Source organism: Coccinella septempunctata, chromosome 4, assembly GCF_907165205.1.
Source record: "Coccinella septempunctata chromosome 4, icCocSept1.1, whole genome shotgun sequence".
Lineage (NCBI taxonomy): Eukaryota > Metazoa > Arthropoda > Insecta > Coleoptera > Coccinellidae > Coccinella > Coccinella septempunctata.
Genome location: NC_058192.1, coordinates 21,527,372 through 21,549,055, shown reverse-complemented (window position 1 = coordinate 21,549,055; position 21,684 = coordinate 21,527,372). Strand labels below are relative to the sequence as shown.

At 37.3% G+C, this 21,684-nt stretch overlaps 1 protein-coding gene across 4 annotated transcripts in view; it reads left to right on the top strand.

Moving 5' to 3' along the window:
* Nucleotides 1-21,684, top strand: part of LOC123311413 (diacylglycerol kinase eta) — a 183,524-nt gene that overhangs the window by 150,498 nt on the left and 11,342 nt on the right. For 3 of the 4 annotated variants that reach the window (XM_044895333.1, XM_044895334.1, XM_044895336.1), the window contains 5 exons: nucleotides 7,347-7,543; nucleotides 9,739-10,219; nucleotides 13,101-13,402; nucleotides 13,467-13,675; nucleotides 16,955-17,298. In XM_044895333.1, the coding sequence (XP_044751268.1) occupies nucleotides 7,347-7,543; nucleotides 9,739-10,219; nucleotides 13,101-13,402; nucleotides 13,467-13,675; nucleotides 16,955-17,298 (1,533 nt within the window). The remainder of the gene's footprint in view (nucleotides 1-7,346; nucleotides 7,544-9,738; nucleotides 10,220-13,100; nucleotides 13,403-13,466; nucleotides 13,676-16,954; nucleotides 17,299-21,684) is intronic. The other variant, XM_044895335.1, reaches the window with a different exon arrangement.

Sequence of the window (21,684 nt, the reverse complement as noted above, 5' to 3'; positions counted from 1 at the left end):
AATCGATCAAAACATCCCGTGTTATGTTTCCACGAAACTGTATACGATGAAAACTTGAGAAAACCTTCCACGAGCTCACGCTAAATCATTCTCCTCCATTTCATTTTATAACGAAGCTAATTAGGCAGCAAATAAATTGAAGAAATACGAGACCGAGAAGATAAATGAGGAACGTGAATTAATTCGTTGGTACTGAAATATTATTATGATAGATTAGTGCTTCAGCACAGATAGCAATATAGAAATATACCCCGCGCTGTTACTCGGAATCGGAAATTGTAAACATCCCCCTCGCTCGAAACCTGAACTAGAACCGATCGAGGGAAGGAAACAAACCAAAAACGGAATGATGTATTGCTAGGCTTTCAATTTGGATAGTTGTGTTAACCGTACAAGAGATAGTCATTCATCATCCAATGGAATGGAGCCTGAATGTTCGAGGTACACAGTTTCAGGTCGACCCTGAATATTCATTATTCAGGGTGTTTACACCTCCCAGTATCCCTTTCATTGTTATTCGAAAAAAGCATTTTCGAATTAAATTTCTTTCAATTAGTATTGAGCACTGTTTACTTTAGTATTCATATTTTTTACATAATGAAACCCGATTAGCTTTGAACATTCTAACATATCATAAAGGCAGCTTTCTATAATTCTATAATTAATTACGCAGAATGTACAGTCCTTGAGCAGCGCAATTAATAAAATGGAAATATCTGAATACCAAAATAACAACCAAAGAAGAGAGATCACGAAAAACGAATTGAACCAAACTGCATCAAAATAATTCACCAAAATTTAAGATCCATCGAAAATTCTATAGAACAAATAGAAGAACTTATAAATGAAAGTAGTGATATTCAAATAATTTGTATGACAGAACATTGGAAATCTGGAGACCAACTAATGAATTATGAACTAGCAGATTTCTCAATGAAGGCTCATGTTTTCAGAAGTGAAGGAGAGCATAGGGGGGTTGTCATCTATACAAGAAATCACAGGTTTTAGTGAAATGTCAAAAAAAAGGAAATGTGAACTGGCAGCTGTAGAAGTTAAAATGGGAAAGAGAAAAATAGTTTGTATAACAGCCTACAATGATTGGAATACCCAAGAATCAATAAAAATACTTGGCAAAAACTGGATAAATTATGCAGAGAAGTTACTGAAATCATAATTGTCGGAGACTTCAACATAGACATGTTAGAACAGTCCACGAAAAAAGAAAAACTTTTAACCCTTTTTCAACTCATTCAACATCAAACAAAAAATATTTGAAGCTATAAGAATAACGAGTACCTATATCTGCAACATGTAATGATGGAATCTACACTAACTTACAAGTACCATATGAAACAAAGGTATACTTCATTCAAATTTATTTTAGCAGTCGGTTGGCCATGAAATAATTTTCTCAAGTTTTTGTAACTGGAACGGAGTAAGGTTGGCACTCATGAAATGTCGTTAATGTCATAACGCCCATAGATAATAACGCCGTTGCCACAACTAATATCAATTTTATTACGAAAATGCCGAAGGTGATTGAAAAAAGAGACAGGTTTTCAGGAAGTGCTATTTAAAATTCAGGTCCGCTCATTCGAATGGTTATACCCTGATATTCTAAAATCCACAATACGTCAGACGGTAGCGAACATATTCAATGTAAGAGAATTTATATAATGTTTCATCTGAATCTAAACGACTTATATTTCATCTGGATATTTCCACAATCAGAAAGATTGTGAATGAAGAGGATGACAAAGAATTTCCTTCTATTGGGAGACCCAAAAAAATGGTGGCATTTGAGAATTTCATGTTTTAGTGAATTAATGCGAAAAGTTTACTGCAGGATTTTCGATAAATGTCATCGGAGAATAAGTTCCCTAAAATGGATTTTTCTATTTTTCATTTGACTTGTCCTAAACAATGTAAATTTCTTAAGGTACTAATAAATACCTAATTATTATTATTACATCAATGTATTAAGATGAATAGCCACAAATACGCGCAAGTTGCCCTGTTACTTGTTTATTCATGTGAAATTTTTGTTCAAAGGTGAAATTCATCTTAACTTGAAATTTCCTACAATTCCTTTCACTTATATCGATGCAAGATGGTTTTTGTTGAAGAATTTAACATTCCTGTAATTATCTGTTAATTCCTTCGGGATATATCCATTCCCAACCACTGAATCATATGCATTTCATCTTCGGGTTAATATTTTTGAAATCTACAAATTATGTAAGCCAAAGAAGATAACTAACATTAACTCTCCTCAAGCTAGTGCATATTATGATATTATACTGATCTCTTGTATTTTCCATGCAAATAACTGGATTTGGTATGCCTTCAATCAGTTTGTATAAACTTCAATTATGTTCGTCACATATTTTCCGAAGAAATTCGACATTGTGATAAAATACGTTATAACCGAAACATTTATACGTAGAACGGGCAACATAGCGTTGATTTAAAACCCAAAAATGTTTTGACAAGCTTCATAACCCCACATTTTCGTACTATACAGAGTGAAATGTGTCAAATTTCCATGGCCAACCGACTGCTAAAATAAAAGTGAATGAAGTATAGGTACTGCATATCCATATTTCAAACCATGCAGCCCCTGTCCTTCAAAACAACAAAATCTACTAAAAATACTACATATGGCAGAGAACTGACAGAAAAAAATTCAAAAAAGTTGAAAACAATTCTAAGGAATGAAAATTGGATGGACTTGTATAATATCACAGAAAATGAAGTAAAAAAACAATATGAGATGTTTGAAACAATTTTAATGAAGCACTAGAACAATGCTTGCCCTACCAGAAAATTTGTAACCAAAAAAATTAAAAAAACCAGAGCAAAACAATCCGTTGATAAGACAAATGATGAATAAACTAGACGTGCTACTAGTATTGAGTAGAACAAATCATTGTTTTGCGGAAGAATACAATTACAATAGAATTACAATCAATCGGCTATGCCGATTGGTTCTATCGAATGCAAGACTATTTCGATCAAAAAACAATATTTTTATTTATTCACTTATTCAGGGTCTTCCGCATAACTGGAAGACGAAACTGCTGAGAGAATATAATTAGCAAATAGCCTCAAATACAAGCATTATGTTAGCCATATTCAATTAGGTTTTTGAATTTCCACGTATAACATGGCCAACGTAGAATAGAATCAGAACCCAACATGGCAGATGTGCCTACTCCTTATACAAATGGGGCAAACAACCATTTCGTCTCTGTGATTGCGGAAAAACTCAGACCATCAGACACATCAAAGACGAAGATATGTTGGCGACCTCTGAGTCGATAGAATATACAGGATGGGTATGTCTTGGACTCGTACAAATATTTTAACAGTAGATTCTTGAAGTCGAAAGTCACAGTTTTTGAGTAATTTGAGGTTCAAAAATCAAAGAGTATCTGTGAAATTTTTGAAATTGGGTACTTTGGCTGAATCCAACTCTGTTTGAAAGAACAACAGATGTGTAGTGTTATAGATTCAGCTAGTTATTCTGAAGGTAATTTTGTTTTTCTAGGGGTGGCACAGCTCATTATGAAAACTCAAAATGGCTTTATCTTATCAGGGCCGAATCGGAAAGAATGGCATAGGAAGAAAGCGTTTTTTTCGATTGTTGAAATATTTTTACGAATCAAAGACTTACCCTGTATAAATGGACTTGATGTTAGTCTGTGACCTTGTAATGTTTTAATGAATGAGAATTTTATCTCGTAGTTCTTCTATTAGTAGGTAGGTATTTTCTTCTGTTCGATAATCAAGTATTTGTACTAGGCGTCTTTATCATTTTCGCCCAATTTGGTTGAAGCATTTGGATCAATAGTAGCCTCTAGTCCAACATTTCTCTGAATAATTCCATCAGATCTAATAGAATTCTCATAGAGAGATTCATTCAAATTCGAAATTAGCAGTTCCACATATTTTCAGTGTACAACTTGAATGATATCTGAAATCAAAATTAATAAGGACCCTCAAGCTCAACAACATACTAATAAAAAATTGCTAATACCCCAGCTTTTGATTTCAAAAAAACCCCACGTCCTGGACTAATAGGAAATAATGAACCAAAAATGAATGTCACATGAAACGCACAAGGTTTCAATGTCTTCGCTAATGAAATATGTACGTCCGCTGATCTTTGACGACATTTACGTTCTTCTTAAATTGACTGGTGAATTCTACCCGCTACAAATCCTTCAGAATTTAATTTCTCAGCGTATAATTTCCCTCCCCATTCTGGGATTTTTGATTCACCCGAGCGACCGACGCGCGACGTTCCTTCGATGTTAAAAATATCCCGATATCTGCAGAAATTGAGCCGGAAATAAAATTTTCCGACAGGATCCCTCCGCCACCAATCTGCATAATTTCTGTTGGAGGCTGATGTTTGAGGATCAGTCCAATTTGCGGTTGAATTGGATTATTCGTATCGAATTCGATGGTAGTTTCGTTGATTTTCCGGAATAAAGATAAATAGACTTCAACGGTATCAATTCCGCGATTATCAAGGCTATGGGTATAATATTGACGATGACGTGAGTCAGGATCTTCTTCGAATTCATAACTCTCCTAGCTCTGCTTGGCTCCCGAAATAAACCACATCATAAAAAGGATAACTCCTTCAAGATTAAGGCAGGTGAATTATAAACATGAATGGGCCCTCCAATATTGGCGCTATATAATAATGTGCAACGCGAGGAACTAAGAGAGAGATAGGTAGAACTAGTGGTGCAAAAAAAAAGCTTCGAACGCGTATGAAAATGCTGTTAATTATGCGTGTTTCCTGCGAATTTTCGAAACGAACATGAAAATAATGATCTCCTACGTTGTTAAAGGATTGTTTTTATAGCTACAAAAATTGATATATGCAAGGGCACTTTCATTTATAGCCGTATGCACCGTTTCATTGAACGAGATTAATTTCTCAAACACCTTTTTTCATAGGAATTCTATGCCTGAACGCCGAAAGAGCTTAGTCTTCGTTTAATAAACGAAACGGTGTATACGGCATTAAAATTCAAGGAAAAGAAAAATTTGTATAAATGTCTATTTAGACCGCTCTCATGGTTTCAATTTCAATAATCATATCAGTAAATATGATCTCTTTCAATATAATAATGATCCCTTTTAATATAATAATAATTAACAATAAGAATAGAATATTATGAAAATAAACAAAGTATCTATCACTTTCCTGCAATAGTGCGAAAAAATCACTTTGCAACTTTAGCCGGGGAGTGAATCCTACCAGTGCGTGAAAGTGACATTTTGGAAACTGAAATGAGTGTGTAAAACTAGGTGATTATACCTAGTAATTTTACGACTATTTCCAAAGCGAATCGATTTTAATCTATTATAAGTATTTTGTATTGGGAGTACAAATTAGTTTTTATGGCCAAAAATGCATTTATTTCGAAACAAAATGAATGAGCCGATCATTCCACTCAAGCAATTTCCGAATTCCATCTGAAAAAAATGCCTGGTCTTTTGGGGCGTTGAGAGCCAATTTTTGTTTTCTGCGAAAGAAGTGAGCCAGTGATCTGCCAAATCGTCATTGAAAGCAGTAATGATAAGGGGAAGCGTCTGGAGAATATACAGGGTGAGAATGCTCATCTGGAGAGGAGTAGAATTCTGCCAACCTAAAGTTGATTGGATACCATAATGATTTCATCATCTTATCCGATTCAGTTATGAAAGCAGAAATGTAAAATAACATTCATTGTTAAATCCAGTAAATACAACTTGGCGTATGCGCCGGTGCTAGTTGTTTTTCCTTCTTGTAGTTGTGTTGAAGTGCGAGGGCACTTTCATTTATCGCCGTATGCACCGTTTTATTAAACGAGATTAATTTCTCAAACACCTTATTTCATAGGAATTCTATGCTTGAACGCCGTTAAAGAGCTTAGTCTTCGTTTAATAAACGAAACGGTGTATACGGCATTAAAAATCAAGAACAAGATAAATTTGTATAAATGTCTATTAAGACCGCTCTCATGGTTTCAATTTCAATAATCATATCAGTAAATATAATCTCTTTCAATATAATAATGATCCCTATAAATATAATAATATTTAACAATGAGAATACAATATTATGAAAATAAACAAAGTACCTATCACTTTGCTGCAATAGTGCGAGAAAAATCACTTTCCAACTTTAGCTGGGGAGTGAATCCTACCAGTGCGTGAAAGTGACATTTTGGAAACTGAAATGAGTGTGTAAAACTAGGTGATTATACCGAGTAATTTTACGACTACATATTTCCAAACCGAATCGATTTTAATCTATTATAAGTATTTTGTATTGGGAGTACTATTAGTGTTTTTGCCCAAAAATGCATTTATTTCAAAACAAAATGAATGAGCCGATCATTCCGCTCAAGCAATTTCCGAATTCCATCTGAAAAAATTCCTGGTCTTTTGGGGCGTTGAGAGCCAATTTTTGTTTTCTGCGAAAGAAGTGAGCCAGTGATCTGCCAAATCGTCATTGGAAGCAGAAATGAGAAGGGGAAGCGTCTGGAGAATATACAGGGTGAGAATGCTCATCTGGAGAGGAGTAGAATTCTGCCAACCTAAAGTTGATTGGATACCATAATGATTTCATCATCTTATCCAATTCAGTTATGAAAGCAGAAATGTAAAATAACATTCATTGTTAAATCCAGTAAATACAACTTGGCGTATGCGCCGGTGCTAGTGGTTTTTCCTTCTTGTAGTTTTGTTGAATAGAATAACATCGATTCACAGTGAATTGAATTGCGCACATAAAGGAAAAGTTCTTTTGTCTCCAATAGGACTGATGAACATACCGATAATCGGGTCTTTATTATAACTGATTGTATTCTAAAATCGTCATCATGGAGTAACTCAAAGCCAACTGCGATGTTGTCATTTATTAAAAACTTATATTGTCGTTGCTGAGCTTGGTTAGTTTTCTTATCAGAATATGTCAAATTACTTCCAGAGTCATTTGTAAAATGTATCCTTCAACATTGATTTTTCGAAAAAAATCTACAAAAGTAGCGTATACAGGGTGAGTCTTTGACTCGTAGAATCGGAACAGTTCCTATTCCTATATATAATTTTTTCGAAAATATAATCAAGAAGCCTCTCCTTCCGCTATCATCACGTTCACCACACATTTTTCTCTGGTAAACTTGATGCAATTCGGTGAATAATTCTACAATGATACCAGGTCCTACAGATAAAAACCCTTCTTAACTCCTTTTATATTATTACTGTTCCATCTTGCATCTTACTCTAAGACTGTAATAAAAGTCCTAGTAATGTGATTAATCTCCACAATTTATTTTCAGGGGATAACCAAGGCGTGAAATTCCTTCGAAGATTCAAGCAGTTACTGAATCCCGCACAAGTATTTGATCTCATATCAACTGGACCAAGACTTGGCCTGACACTTTTCAGACCTTTCGATCCATTCCGTATTTTAGTTTGTAGTGGCGATGGCTCTGTTGGCTGGGTGCTCTCTGAAATCGATAAATTAGATATGCATGTAAGTATTCGTATTTCTTGTGGATGAAATTGAAATGCACGCTGACCACACGTGGGGAAGTAGTAATGCTGATACATATCTCTGAACTAACTTGAGCTGTATTCGGGTTCGGCTTTTGGACGGTCCGAGGATGGTTCTAGAACTGCGCAGAGGATTTAATACTAGGGCGCAAGAGTTTTGCGCAGTCCTAGAACAATTCTCGGACTGTCAGAAAGCCGAACCCGAATACGACTTTGAATAGTTCAGTCGGAATGAGCATCGATTTACAGATGCATGTATTAAATCACGATTGACTATATTAATTGCATATTTTGGGGTTACATGGATTAAGCATGTGTAGGATGTATCGGCAAAATGTCACATTGTTAGAGTGTTAGAGCATTTTGATGTGTTAAATCATTACCTGAATGGGTTACGCAATTTTTCATATACAGGCTGAGTCTTTGACTCGTACAAATATTTAACAATAGATTCTTGAGGCCAGAAGGAACCCTTTTTTAGTTTACAATTTTTTCCAAATCAGCTCGGTTCAAAAAATTCAGGCTGTTAAAAAACCATACAAAATTTTTATTTTTAGTCACACAAACCTGATGAGTCCCTGAGTCATCGTGTAGATCGAAAAACATTTTTATCTTCGAAAGATGGCTGATCTTTCAGCTTGGGCTGCGGTCACCGGCGAAGTACAAAATATTCTTGAGGATATGACTATATTGGGAAACGGAATTTGACCGAATGTTAACTTCGGTTGGCAAGTAGTGGCAACGAGCAACGATCAGTGATTCTCCAAAAATTCAGAAAAATCTTGGTTGAACAGACGAAAAGAGAGCTTGGTAGAGCTAAGCTAGGGCAATACTGTATACAGGGTGATTCATAACTATTGGGACATAGGCTAAGGGCAAATTGTTTGGACCAAAATATGGCGATAGGACCAAATATACCTCAATAAAATATTGTCGTGGAAAAAGATAGAGGGCGTTAAAGTTGAATTTTTTATAAGGGGACAGAAGAAAAGGCATAGAAGTCGGAGGAGGCCATATAGAACATTTAATTTATGTTTATTCTTTTAATGTTTCATTGCTTTTAATTATGCATTATCGTCGAAATAAATAAATAAAATAAATAAATCGTTACTTCAAATCCCCTTCCGATGCTCTGAACTGTTCAATTGTGTTTTTCTCAAAAACGGATGAAAAAATATACACTGAAATTATGTGAAAAAAACGAAAAAAAATATTCAACTTTAACGCCTTCTATCTTTTTCCACAGCAATATTTTATTTAATATTATTGAGGTATATATGGTCCCATCGCCATATTTTGGTCCAAACAATGCCCTTAGCCTATGTCCCAATAGTTATGAATCAGTCCTGTATACAATATTGTACTGATTGATGGATTCAAGATTGCTTATGTAATGGCATATAATCAACCTTGAATGTCCATATCGTTGTTTCATAAGATTGAAAGGAATCGCACAATTTTTGTCAATTCAGTTTCATGTGATTATAATTGTCAATGAAGAAACTTTGGTTGCTCGAGCTCCGGGCCTCCCTTTAGCCCTGGCCCCGATAATTTGTACCGTCTTTACCACCCTCTCGACGGCCCTACCCATTTTGTCAATACATACGACGCTTTCAGTAAAGCTCGAAATATATTATTAAACATTGGCTTTCATATATGCAATTTTGAAAGCCTCAGCACCTGACTATTTTTGGGAGTTTATTGATTTTCCTGAGAATATACACGAGCACCTGACAAAGGACTGCTTGCAATTTTTACTTGAGTAGAATAAATTATAGTAGAAGCATGAGTTCGTTGATATATAAGGGAATGTTCTAGATTGAAAGGCTTTAAGAGTGGAATTAAAACACATGGTAGTATTAAGAAATGAAGGTTTCAGCAGAGTATTTGTATTTGTTAGTTCATTTATTTATTGTTATAGTGTGTTTGCAGTCTGTTAGGAAAATTTATATTTATATTAGGCTTTTCATATTGAATAAATTATCTATCTTCATCAATTCAACCAAATTTCACACACTTTGATAGTTGTTTCTCATATTGATTGCATCCGAATGTAATTAGCCATTATTTTTTATGAGCTTTCCGCAGACATCACTAATTCGCTTTGTGGATCAATCTGTGGATCATATGATTAACAATTTGTAATTATTATATCGCCGTTCTCATTATTTTCAGAAACAATGTCAAGTGGCTGTGCTTCCCCTTGGTACAGGCAACGACTTGGCCAGGGTGCTGGGTTGGGGTTCATCCTGCGACGACGACGCCCATCTTCCACAACTTCTCGAGAGATACGAGAAAGCGAGTACGAAAATGTTAGATCGCTGGAGCATTCTGGCGTACGAACGCACCATAGCGATGCCTAAATTATCCCTAATTCCGGGGCAAATAGAGGACCAACTCCACACCCAAATTAGTCAGTACGAGGAGAATTTGTTGATTTACATTCAAAATATTCTTCAGTCTGACGAAACAACTGTGATCGTTAATTCCGCGAAAAGACTATGTGAGACTGTGAGAGGATTCATCGGCCAGGTGAACGACAGCCCCCTGACGAAGGGGGATGAAACTTTGAATTTGAAGTGCGAAGCTCTGCAACAAAAGCTGGTTCTGCTCTTGCAAAATCTTACTTGTGGGCAGATAGATTTTACGACAGTAGGTGGGTATTATTTTTTGTCCTATCTGGCGTCTTTCCATTTAAAAACTTCGTTCTCAGAGCGACAGGTTTAGCATAACGCCCATGGCCAATTATTTGAATATTTTTCATTAAACGGACTTTCATCGACTCAATATCTCAGAATAAATACATCAAAATTTTATACGGGGTGATTCATTGACAAATGCACATACAGTTAGGCAGTTAGGGTATACAGGGTGAGTCTTTAAGTCGTACAAATATTTTAACAGTAGATTCTTGGGGTGAATTGAAACACTTTTTTTCCTTATCATTTTTCCGAATTGTCTCGGTTCAAAAGATACAGGCTGTTGAAAAACAGCCCCGTCTTTTGTCCCACAAACGGTTTTATCGAATGAAATGAATTTCGAAATATAGAATTATGTGATGAATCATTTTCGAACACAAGATATATCACAAACTTCTTTCAGTTTTCTCATTATGGCCATTACGTATCTTAAAAATTCAAAGAACTCAACTCTCGAAACTAAGTTGGACGCTATCTAATGAATATTTGAAATTTGTGAAATAAAAGTATTCTTATCATATTTTCTCGAATAATGCGCTATTTCCGAATAATTTGATGTTCAAAAATAAAAAATATCTGTGATATTTGAAGAATTGGTTACTTTGGCTGAAGGCAACACTGTTTAAAACACATGTAGTGTCATATCTTGTTTTTCTGTTATTCTGAAGGAAACTTTGTTCCTCCAGGGGTGGCATAGCTCATTGTGAAAACCTTTTATGGGGGCCGAATAGGAAAAAATGGTATAGGAAAAAAGCGTTTCTTTCGACCTCAAGAATCTACTGTTAAAATATTTGTACGAGTCAAAGACTGTCTGGGTCTATATTGCTTCATTACTCGGATATACGGTGATTTAGTCATTTTCCCCATTATTTCAATCAATCGTAACTTATGAACCAACCCACACATTTTTGTAATATTTGGCTTGTATATTCTTCGTCTTCAGTTGCGTTGATAAAAATAATAAAACAAGTATTTTTTTCAGGTATAAATTAGTATTCGACTTGTAAATATGTAACACTGAATGCATTTGGTTTTTCCGAATACAAGTTGTTTAATTTTTAACTTGAGTCAAATCAATGATGTTTCGTTAATGAGGTAGCAGATAATTGAAAAACAAATAAATATCTTTTCCCTAATTGTACAGGGTATCCCAAATTGCTTGATTTTGGCTGTTTACTCCTAGAACATTATTCATTGAACAAATTCGATATCTTTGTTCAACAGAATTCTATGTATTCAACAGCATAAGGCGAGAAATGTCTCTGATGATGTTCCTGACGCTCTATTCTGAATCAGCCATATTTATGACTGAAGAAAATTTTAATTTTAACATAACCCCATACGAAAAAATCCAAACGATTGAAGTCTGGTGATCTTGCTGGCCAGACAATAGAACCATGCGTTTCCATCCACCGGTTGCCTTTATCTATGGCAATTCTTCTTTCTGGAAATAATCTAGAGCAAAAAATTTCATGAAAATTCATCTCATTCTATGACCCTTACCATTACAATGTATTGAAGTATTCTATGTCCAATTCATAAATAGAATAGATAGAATAGTAGATGTATCGGTCTACAATTTCAACTCTTCAAGAGGTTACATATCATACATCACTCAGCCACCTCGATTAACTATGAATGAAGATTTTGATGGCATTCACGAATATAACCGCAGTCGAATCAAGGTATATCATTGAATTTTGGTTCGGGGGAAAGTTTTCACTTATCAAACACCATCATTCATCGTTTGTCTGGAGCTTAGAGAATGAGAATAATTCGAGGAAAACCTGCCTAACTTCTGCCAGACATCAAACTCAATAAAGGCGTTGTATAACTTTTGTTCTACCGTCGTGTCCTAAGGGTTGAAAATGCCACATCTGGTCTGATATAATTCTTCATCAATCATTGTTTTTTTGTTTTCTCGAAGTGCGATAGAATAACTCATTTCATACTAAATATTGTTCGCGCTGATTCTGGGTTTTACTGGAATAAAGAAGAGAGTTTTATTTTTGTGATAAATATAGTGGAAGAAAAATGAACGAAATTGTCTCAATAAATACTACTCATCCAGCTTGCTCGCATAATACCCTCTCAGAAATCTTGAATCAAAAATTGCTGTGAGGTAACACCACGAGTCCTAATTTAACCTAAATAGTTGGTACATATTTTATCACCAATTTTTGGTGTTGACAATTTTCAGCATCTGATGCATTTGGTTTTTAGTAGATACAAGGAGTTTCTGATCGTCCATGTGAAGGAGATGATTCAGATTCATCACAGCTTTGTTGCTGCTCTTGATGGCAAATCCGTAATCAGTAGAATTCAATCTATGAGACAAGGGATTCAGGCCCATGCATAGTGGGCTAAGTCTCCTTGGAAAAATCCGCGTATTATTGGGATAGGTTCAGTTGTGACCAAGCTATTTGCTGCTTTCATTATTATTATTATTTTGTTGTATACTTAGAATATTCGAGTGTTTTAATTTTAGCATATCCACCAAGACGATGAATGTCTTCACCGACCAAAGTTTTTCTTTTCAACAACAAAAAGATTGGATGATGGTCATAGATGATTCTACCGTTCTACGGGCATATTTTGAAAGGGTTTTTTGGAGGTTCTTCTCAACAAGTCTCAATTTTCGATTTTCTCATTTATTATTCTGGTTGGTGTGATATTAATTCGATATGTGAATGTATAGGTATGGCTTATCCATCCAATTAATTTCTGATATTTTTTTTATACTTACTCATCACATGTTACAATAGCTCAGAGAATTAAAAAAAATTCATCTTGAAACTATTCGATTATTATCACAATTTAATTGAAAATGGTTTTCAGGTGCTGAGGACTTGAGCAAATCCAAGGATGATACCGACAGCGAAATTTCCTTCGATAAAGCGAGAACGGAAAAGTCAGAGAAGGACCTCAGCAATACCAACTTCAGAAAACATCGAAGGACTTCTAGGTTCGTTGAAAGAGAGAAAGATGCCTTAATAAATCGAGCTAACAGCTTAAAAAAAGCCATACGAAACTTAGTAGAATCCACAGAAAAAGTAGTTAGTGAACAGACTTCTAAAAATTTGAAACCTTCTTCTAGTGAGGAGTTCGATAGGCAAAGCGTTAGAATGGATCAACTCAAGGTACACCAACTCGAGATAAAATTTTGATGGGACCGGATAATTAACATGTTCTATTATTTACCAGGTGACGCCAATTTTGGAATCAGGATCCAGTAGTGACGTCAGTTCGTGTCCTTCGCCCACTAGCTCTATTGTAACAGCTCGATTAGCGAGCTTATCTCCAATGCCAGAGGTGAGGAGGGATTCCACCCCCTTGACGGAAACCGATCTGTACACACTGCCAGTTCCGCCCGATTTCGCAGACAGTAGACGGGCCAGCCAAATAAAAGCAGCGTGAGTGGCACTAACTTTTAATCTAATAATACAAGCTCAAAATGTGTCATAGTTTATCAACTAGTTTGAAAAAAATAATTTCCTTATGAGCCAAAATATGGGGAATTTTCCATTCTTATCGCAACTGGGAACGATTGATTGAATATCGGGTGCCCCAAATAAAGCAGTCCAAATATTGCCGTATGTTGGTTTTTACTGAATAAGACGTGATAAGTCAACCTTCATTCATCTTTTGGTTCTAACAAGCTGGAAACCCCTCACGAATCTTGAATGACAATAGAGATTGAATGATGCATTATTCCGAAGGTTATCTTTTTATGAATAAGACTGAAATACATTGTTGGTATGTTCGTTCGATGTAGTAAGTTGAGTGATGGCATACCTAACTAACTTCATCCTTAAAAAGTGTGTCAGCACGTTATCATTGCCAATTTGTAAGTTTTTTAATAGCTCCTTGCTGTTGGGAAGATTCCCCCTTCTTTGGAAAAAGAGTTTTGTGGTTCCAATTTTTAAATCTGGTTCGAGATCGAGTATGGAAAACTATCAGGGTTGGCGGTTCAGTCTGCCATTCCTAAACTTCTGGATAACCTAATGTACAACTTTCTTTCGTGGAATTGCGGATCTATCCTCATTAATGAACAGCATAGATTCCGAAGGAAACGATCAACCACTACAAATCTTTTACTTTATACAAACGAAATATTTGAGTCTTTCGAAGCTGGGATGCAGGTTGAAGCAATATATACGGACTTCTCTAAAACCTTTGATAGGGTCAATTTGAACTTGTTGGTTTCTAAACTCGCTGCTTTAGGAATTTCTGGGTCTCTACTGGTGCGGTTGCGCCAATTTCTCTACGGTCAGACCCAGAGAGTGAGATATGGAGGGTATCATTCCGGAGAATTTGTAGTGCCGTCTGGTGTGCCTCAGGGGTCTCATCTGGGCCCTATCTTGTTCAACCTATTCATAAATGACCAGAGTAAAGCTAAAGCTTTGAAGGGCAAATTTTTGTTGTTCGCAGATGACATGAGAATGTACTCCCCGATTCGACATCTGGGTGACAACTTCCTATTGCAGGACCAGCTGGAGAGGTTTTTTGATTGGGCTGTCCTCAACTGCTTGGCCTTGAATGTGTCAAAGTGTAAGACCATCACCTTTCACCGTTGTAGAGAACCTGTTGCCTTTCATTATAACATCAATGGAACGGTGCTTGTTCGGGTCGGCTCGGTTGGTGATCTGGGTTTGAGACTGGATAGACAGCTGGATTTTGGGGAGCACATCCGTGGTATCACTTTCCAGGGCATATCTCACGCTGGGTTTCGTATGTCGTAACTCATACGGGTTCTCATCTGTAACATTTAGGCTGTTGTTTTGTTCGCTTGTTAGGTCCGGCTTGGAATATGGTTCGTGTTGAAAGAGTCCAAAATAAGTTTTTACGGATTCTAGATTATTATAGATCTGGTAGCAACTTAAATGCCAGAATGACTCGTGTTTCTTTTGGTCTTGATAAACTGGAACATCGCCGCACTCTGTTTGACTTATGTTTTCTGTTTAAGTTGCTGAATGGCATGATTGATAGTCCTGAGATGCTAACTAGGGTTAGTTTCAATGTTCCTGGCAGAACAACTAGGAATACTTTTTTGTTTCGCATCGCTACTCATAGGACTAACTACGTTTCCAATGTTTTTCCAGCAGGCGCAGAGAGAGTTGTCAATTGTCGCTTGAAAACTTTGGATTTTTTTCGTTCTCCTTTTCGCGTTCAAATCACAAGTGCTTAAAGGATTGCGAGAGTTGCAGTAATATTTTTGTTAGTTTATTATTTGTGGTAATGTTGGTTTTATGATTATTGTTGTGCTGTCACATTATTGTACTTCATGTATTTTATTTATAAGTGCCTATGTCGAATTGGTTAATTTTCAATTGAATAGTATAATTGTACTCATAATAATGAAATTTTTTTGTATAAAAGGGGGTTTCCCGTTATCCCGTAAATCTATAGTGTCAAATAAATAAATAAATAAATAGTCTCGTTGAGAGGGATGGGTGAAATATACAGGGCTGCTGACTCGAAGTGTTATCAATTCAAACATCTGTTATTTCGTCGATTTTAAATATTTTCATCAGAAAATTAGTGAAAATGTTGGAAACATATTAAAGTTTAAGAATACCATGTCATTGTTGGATATGTCCACCCTTGGCTCGGATGGCATCCTTGATTCTGCCGAATGTGGGCTTAAGGAATTCGATTCCATTCACAGCGAAGACTTTCTTTCAGCGACTCTAAACTCTGATGTTTTTTGAAGGCACTCCAATTGGAGAAATCCGACGGGTTCAGATCAAGTGAATATTGAGGCCACGGTTGTGAGTAAATCAAGCGAGGAAGTACATTTCGCAAAAATTGTTGAGTTTTTCGAGCTTTATGGGACGGAGCCAAGTCCTGTGCAGATTTCAAAACCTTTTTGAGAAAGGGAGGAGAGAGAAAGAGGTTAGCTCTGACGTCCTGGTCGATAACTATCAGTGGAGAGCGACTTTCGGCAGTCACGTCAGCCCAAACCATAACGTACTGTGGTCCTTGCACTCTTGTAGCAACTCTTTACTGCACATTGTCCTTTGGTAACTCATCCGAAAAGAGGATGTTCGGCAAAGCATGAGTTTCGAGCAAAGCGTTTCAACTCTTTCGATCGACCGAGTTTTTTTCGGCGCCGGTTTCAGACATTGCACTTTTTGCATTTTGAGAGGCAGCAATTCAAGCTTAGTTTTCAATATGTAAGTAAGTCACGCGATATTAACAATGCGGCCATTTTTGCTGCACTTCGCTGTGGAGTTCGTTGAATTCGACATCTCACTTTATGGATCATTTCCGGAGATGTTGCTGTCCTTTTATTGCCACCACCATGGCGTTTTGCGATGCTATCAGTATCATTGTAATGTGTGATGGTCCGATACACGAACATTTTATTCACACGTGAATGCTGCAACTCACGAATAATAGCTGGTTGCGATTTTCTGGCCAAATATAAGGCATGTAAATGGGCCTTTACATGCGTAAGAGGAGAGATGCGTTCGATTTTACTGCAGAAATTATTTTAGTCTCGTGTTTTTTTTTTGTGGAAATCCTCACTCGATTTATAGCTGAGATTTATCGGTTAGTCACTTCTCGAGGTATGACAATCAAAACAAAAAAAAAGTTGAATGAATTCTATCAGCCCCAGAAATTTGTCTCTTTTGAGGTTGAAACTGTTTAGTCAATTCAACGAGTGCTATACGATGTTACTTTTTCAGTTTAGAGAGCTGCGCTTTAACGGACAACATCCTCACAGGAGCGTGCTCTTCTCTGAAAGCTATGGAAGTGATGCAACAACAAAGAAGATTATCGGAAATACCCAAAGCAACGGAGAAAAGATGCAGTCTGCCAAGTGTTGAAGTACAAAAATCTGAAAAGGAAAGTGATAAAAACCAGGAAGACAGCAGCTTGATGTCGACGATTTCTAACGAAGAAGCGAGTATAACGTCAGAAATCTTGGATCAAAAATCATTTTGTCCAAGAAAAGATAGCGACGGGGAAGATCTGAATGGGCATATAGGGCATATTGACTCTCCAGAAACAGATACTTTTCCAAACTCGGGTACGTACTAAGATGAGATTATTTCTTTTCATATACCATCATCCTGACCCCAAAAAAATATAAAGAATGTCCCGGATAACATGGGAAACATTTTAATGTGAGATAGAGAACACCTAGAGGGTGACGAAAAACCCCCATATGTAGTATCTAAGAGTTCCAGATTCTGATTTACAGGGTGTTTTTCAAATTTGAATGGAAATTAAAACCACTATATTATCTCCTAAACAGCGTCACCTATTTATCCAAAATTTGGAATGAAGATAGCTTCCATGAGGTTCCAGAAAAGTGCAATCAAATATCATCCGATTTGCAGGGCCGTATCACATTAATTTGGACAGTTCTTAAAAGTTCGCGTAAACACTGTACAGGATGGGAAAAATTCGTTGTCTACTGAGAGGATCTCGAGAACTATAAGAGCTAGAAGAACGGATGACACATTTCGTAGCTCTTTTTCAGATAAACAAAAAAAGGTGGAAACCGTGACCCGGTGGTCAACGAATTTTTTCCCACCCTGTACAATGAATTTCATGATTTCTTCGATATCTGCGTAAACTTTAAGATTCATTCTTCAATTCGCCAAATAATATTGCATGGCATCATCCAGGTTGCCGAGGATTTTTGTTCTTGATGGTGACAATAATTTTTTCTCTCGTGTCGATATTTAACATCCTATTAATCTCATAACGAAGTGAATTTTGTATCTTTATGAATTTAATCAATTGAATATTCATTATTGACTGTTAATTTTAGTTTTCATTCGATCGAATACATTAGTTTTCTGAAGCATAACTCAAGGATAGGTCTTCAACAATTATTTATTTTCAACTCTGCTAGTAAAAACAAGCTTTGTATCGCAGACCTGTCTGAGTGACTGAGTGTTTTCACAAATTCTGATTCGTTGTTGAGTTATTGAAAGTGGACACTTTTAAATGAGACACCCTATATATCCTTCGAAATGGGCATTATCATGTCATCAACATAAAGATACACAAATGGTATACTCATTCATTGCTGTATCCCGTTGCCGGGAATGAATCTACAAAAAGACGAAAGAAGGAAAAAACAAAAAGAAAAGAAAGAGAAAGGAAAAAGAAAAAAAAGGTGCGAACAGACTTATAAATTTTTCAGGGCTAATTGCGACTGTGACTGTAGAGGCCCAACCGTGACCTACATATCCTACCACACTCCGGGCATGGATAGTCACCAACCAGATCTGGCCGCCGCTGTATCCTTCTCGAGTCTCCATTATAACTGTGTACCAAAGACCTCCACTGTGACCTGTCTAACGCTAGTTGTTCCCAGTTATGATTGGCATTAACTGATTTTAGGGATTGATGTAGTGTATCCTTAAACCGCTTATACTGGCCTCCTGGTTTTCGGGCTCCCTCAGTGAATTCGCCATATAGAGCTATTTTGGGGAGTCTTGTGTCTTGCATCCTCAATTGTTGTCAACTCGCGCGTTGCAAGACTTCTGCATTCGAAACTTTGTGGAACCATCTTATGTGCATTATCTGTCTTAGATGACGTTGTTGCGTTTGTTCGAGCTGTTTAATATGTCGCCTGTAGGGCGTCCAGCTTTCGCTTCCGTAGAGGAGCGTTGGGAGGACCACTGCTTTGTAAACAGCTGTCTTGGTCTTCAGATTGAGGTCGTGACCCTGAAACACTCCCTCCTTTAGCTTCCAGAATGCCCGTGATGCCGAATTGATACGGTTGTGTATTTCCGTGTCAAGGTTAGCCCTAGTATTTATGAAGCTTCCCAAGTATTTGAACTGCTCGACCTGTTCCAGAGTTTCATTCTCCAGGCTGATAGCTGTTTGAAGGCTTTCTGGCGGACTTACCAGGATTTTGGTTTTGTCGATATTGAGTCTAAGGCCTAAAGCTTCGTATATATGTTTATAGGTGTCCAACATTATCTGTAGATCCTCCGAGCTGCTATCGATAAGTGAACAGTCGTCTGCATATTGAAGTTCAGTGATAAACTTGGTACTGGTTTTTGCTCTGAGGCGCTTCAGGTTAAACAGGCCTCCATTTTTCATATTTCTAATCGCACTTATGATTTCCGACATTGAGATTTCGTCATCAAGCGATGTCATCGGACTATACGCGGGGAGCAGGTCTAAAATGGATAAATCCGAGTCGTTATTTTGATTCAAGACCTGTGAGTAATGCTCCTTCCATCTTTCGAGAATTTTTCTATCATCAGTTAGAATAGCTCCATTAGCATCTCTTATAGGAAAGTTAGCTTTTCTGCTTGGACCATAAACAGTTTTAATAGCTTCGAAAAAACGCCTATAATCATGGTTATCGGCGTGAGCTTGTATTTCCCTAGCTTTTTCTTTCCACCAGCTGTCCTTGATTTTTCTTATTTCTTGACGGACCTCGCGTTTTATGTTATTAAAACATTTTTGGGCTGCAAAATCGCCAGGCTTGTTAATTGCTGTTTTCATCGCTTTGTGTTTTGCCTCCAGAAGGGGTGCGATATGAGTTTCTTTGTCGGCGAACCAGTCTGGGGATTTTCGGGAGCGTTCTGTGCCCAGTATTTCTTTCGCTGAATTTGTTAGAGATGATTTGAAGCGAAGCCAATGACTCTCAATGTCGTCGTCATAATCCGGTGATGTTAGGCTTTCTTTGACAGCAGCTGTGAAGCTTTTCTTTGTAGAAGGGTTTTGTAGTTTGGAGATTTGAAGGCGCTCTCTTAGTAATTTTGGCCTGCGTTGGTATTTTGGGAGCATTGAGATCTTCATTCTCGAGATTACCAGCCTATGATCAGTCCAGCATTTCAGATCTGCTCTGGGTTTAGTGACCAACACCTCTTTGAGATCTTTTCTTCTCACGATCACATAGTCAAGAGTATGCCAATGCCCTGAGCGCGGGTGGCGCCAGGTCCCCCTTGAATTGGGTCTCGTAATAAAGAAGGTGTTCGTTATACAAAGATTGTGTTCTGCACAAAGAGCCAGCAGACGTTCTCCGTTCGAATTAATGCTATCTGTGCCGTGTTTCCCTATTATTCCCGGCCATAGTTCTGAGTCTTGACATCTTCCCGCTCTGGCGTTGAAGTCTCTAAGGAGGATAATTCGTTCCCGTTTTGGGATTTTACTTAATGTAGCAACGAGTGATTCGTAGAAAGTGTCCTTTGAGTTGTCAAAGGAGTTCAAAGTGGGTGCGTATACTGCAATGATGTTCACAAACGTGTTGTTTGCTGCAGGAAAGCGTAGGGTCATTAAACGTTCTGAGATGCCAACTGGATTTTCGGTTAGTTTGGCGGCCAGGTCGTTTCTAATGGCAAAGCTTACACCATGTTGTCTGATTTGGCCTTCTGGCAAGCCCTTCCAGAAAAAAGTATAAGCATGTTCTACCAAGCTACCTTCGTCCGAGAAGCGTGTCTCGCTTAAGGCAACTATTGTAATGGATGCTCGTTGCAGTTCCTTATCGATTAGGGCAGTACGCCTCTCTGGTCGGTCGGCCTTGGGGTTGTCTAGCAAGGCTCTGACGTTCCATGCTGCAAAAGCTATGTGCTTTTCATTGGTTGTTGTACGATGATTCACTCGCTCAGGCACCCTCCCTCGGAGATCCGAATGGGAGGGTATTTTACCTCCGGATACAAATTTTGTCCTGTTCGACTGATCCATCTTTTTGTAGGAGCTGCGTTAGAAGGTGTTATAAAGCTGCACTGGTAACGCTGTCAGTGCAACTTTGGTTGCGGTTGCGACTAGATTATCTTGTGGCACAGGTAACCTGAGACGACAAGGTCTCTTAAGCAACGCAAAGAGCCATTTCCTGCTCAAGCCAATTTTTAGGCTAGGTGATTGTGGGAAACAGAGATATACCACTCATATTCGGTCGCCAGAGCCTCGTTCGTAAGAACAGGGTGCACCGCGAGTAGGTGAGGTTGGCATTTGAGAGGAGAGGCTATGAAACGCATCCTTCCCCCTTACACCCCACTAATGGTATAAAGAAGTTAGACAAAACCAAAGTGATGACCTTGTTCATGACCATCTCAGCCAGAATGGGTAATGCTGGGTTTCTTTAGCAGAACCTCTAATCTGGGTGTAAAATTTACTTTCATGAGTACAATAGCTATTCATGAAACTAAACTGTACAACATTCTTTACTGTCGTTATTGGAATCTGTGTATGGGTTTTCAAATCATCCCAGTGATCATCAATGAGATCCACAATCAAACTTTGTGGAATGTTTGTAAAGAATGAAACCACATCAAAGCTGACCCACACATAATCATCGGAAATTATGATATCTCGCAAATTTGTAACCAAAGTGAATGAGGTCTCAATGAAATGGGTCTATTATTCAAAACATCGACTAAAAATTTGGAAATATTGAATGTAGGTGAGTTACAGCAAGAAATAACCGGTCTCAAGGGTCTGT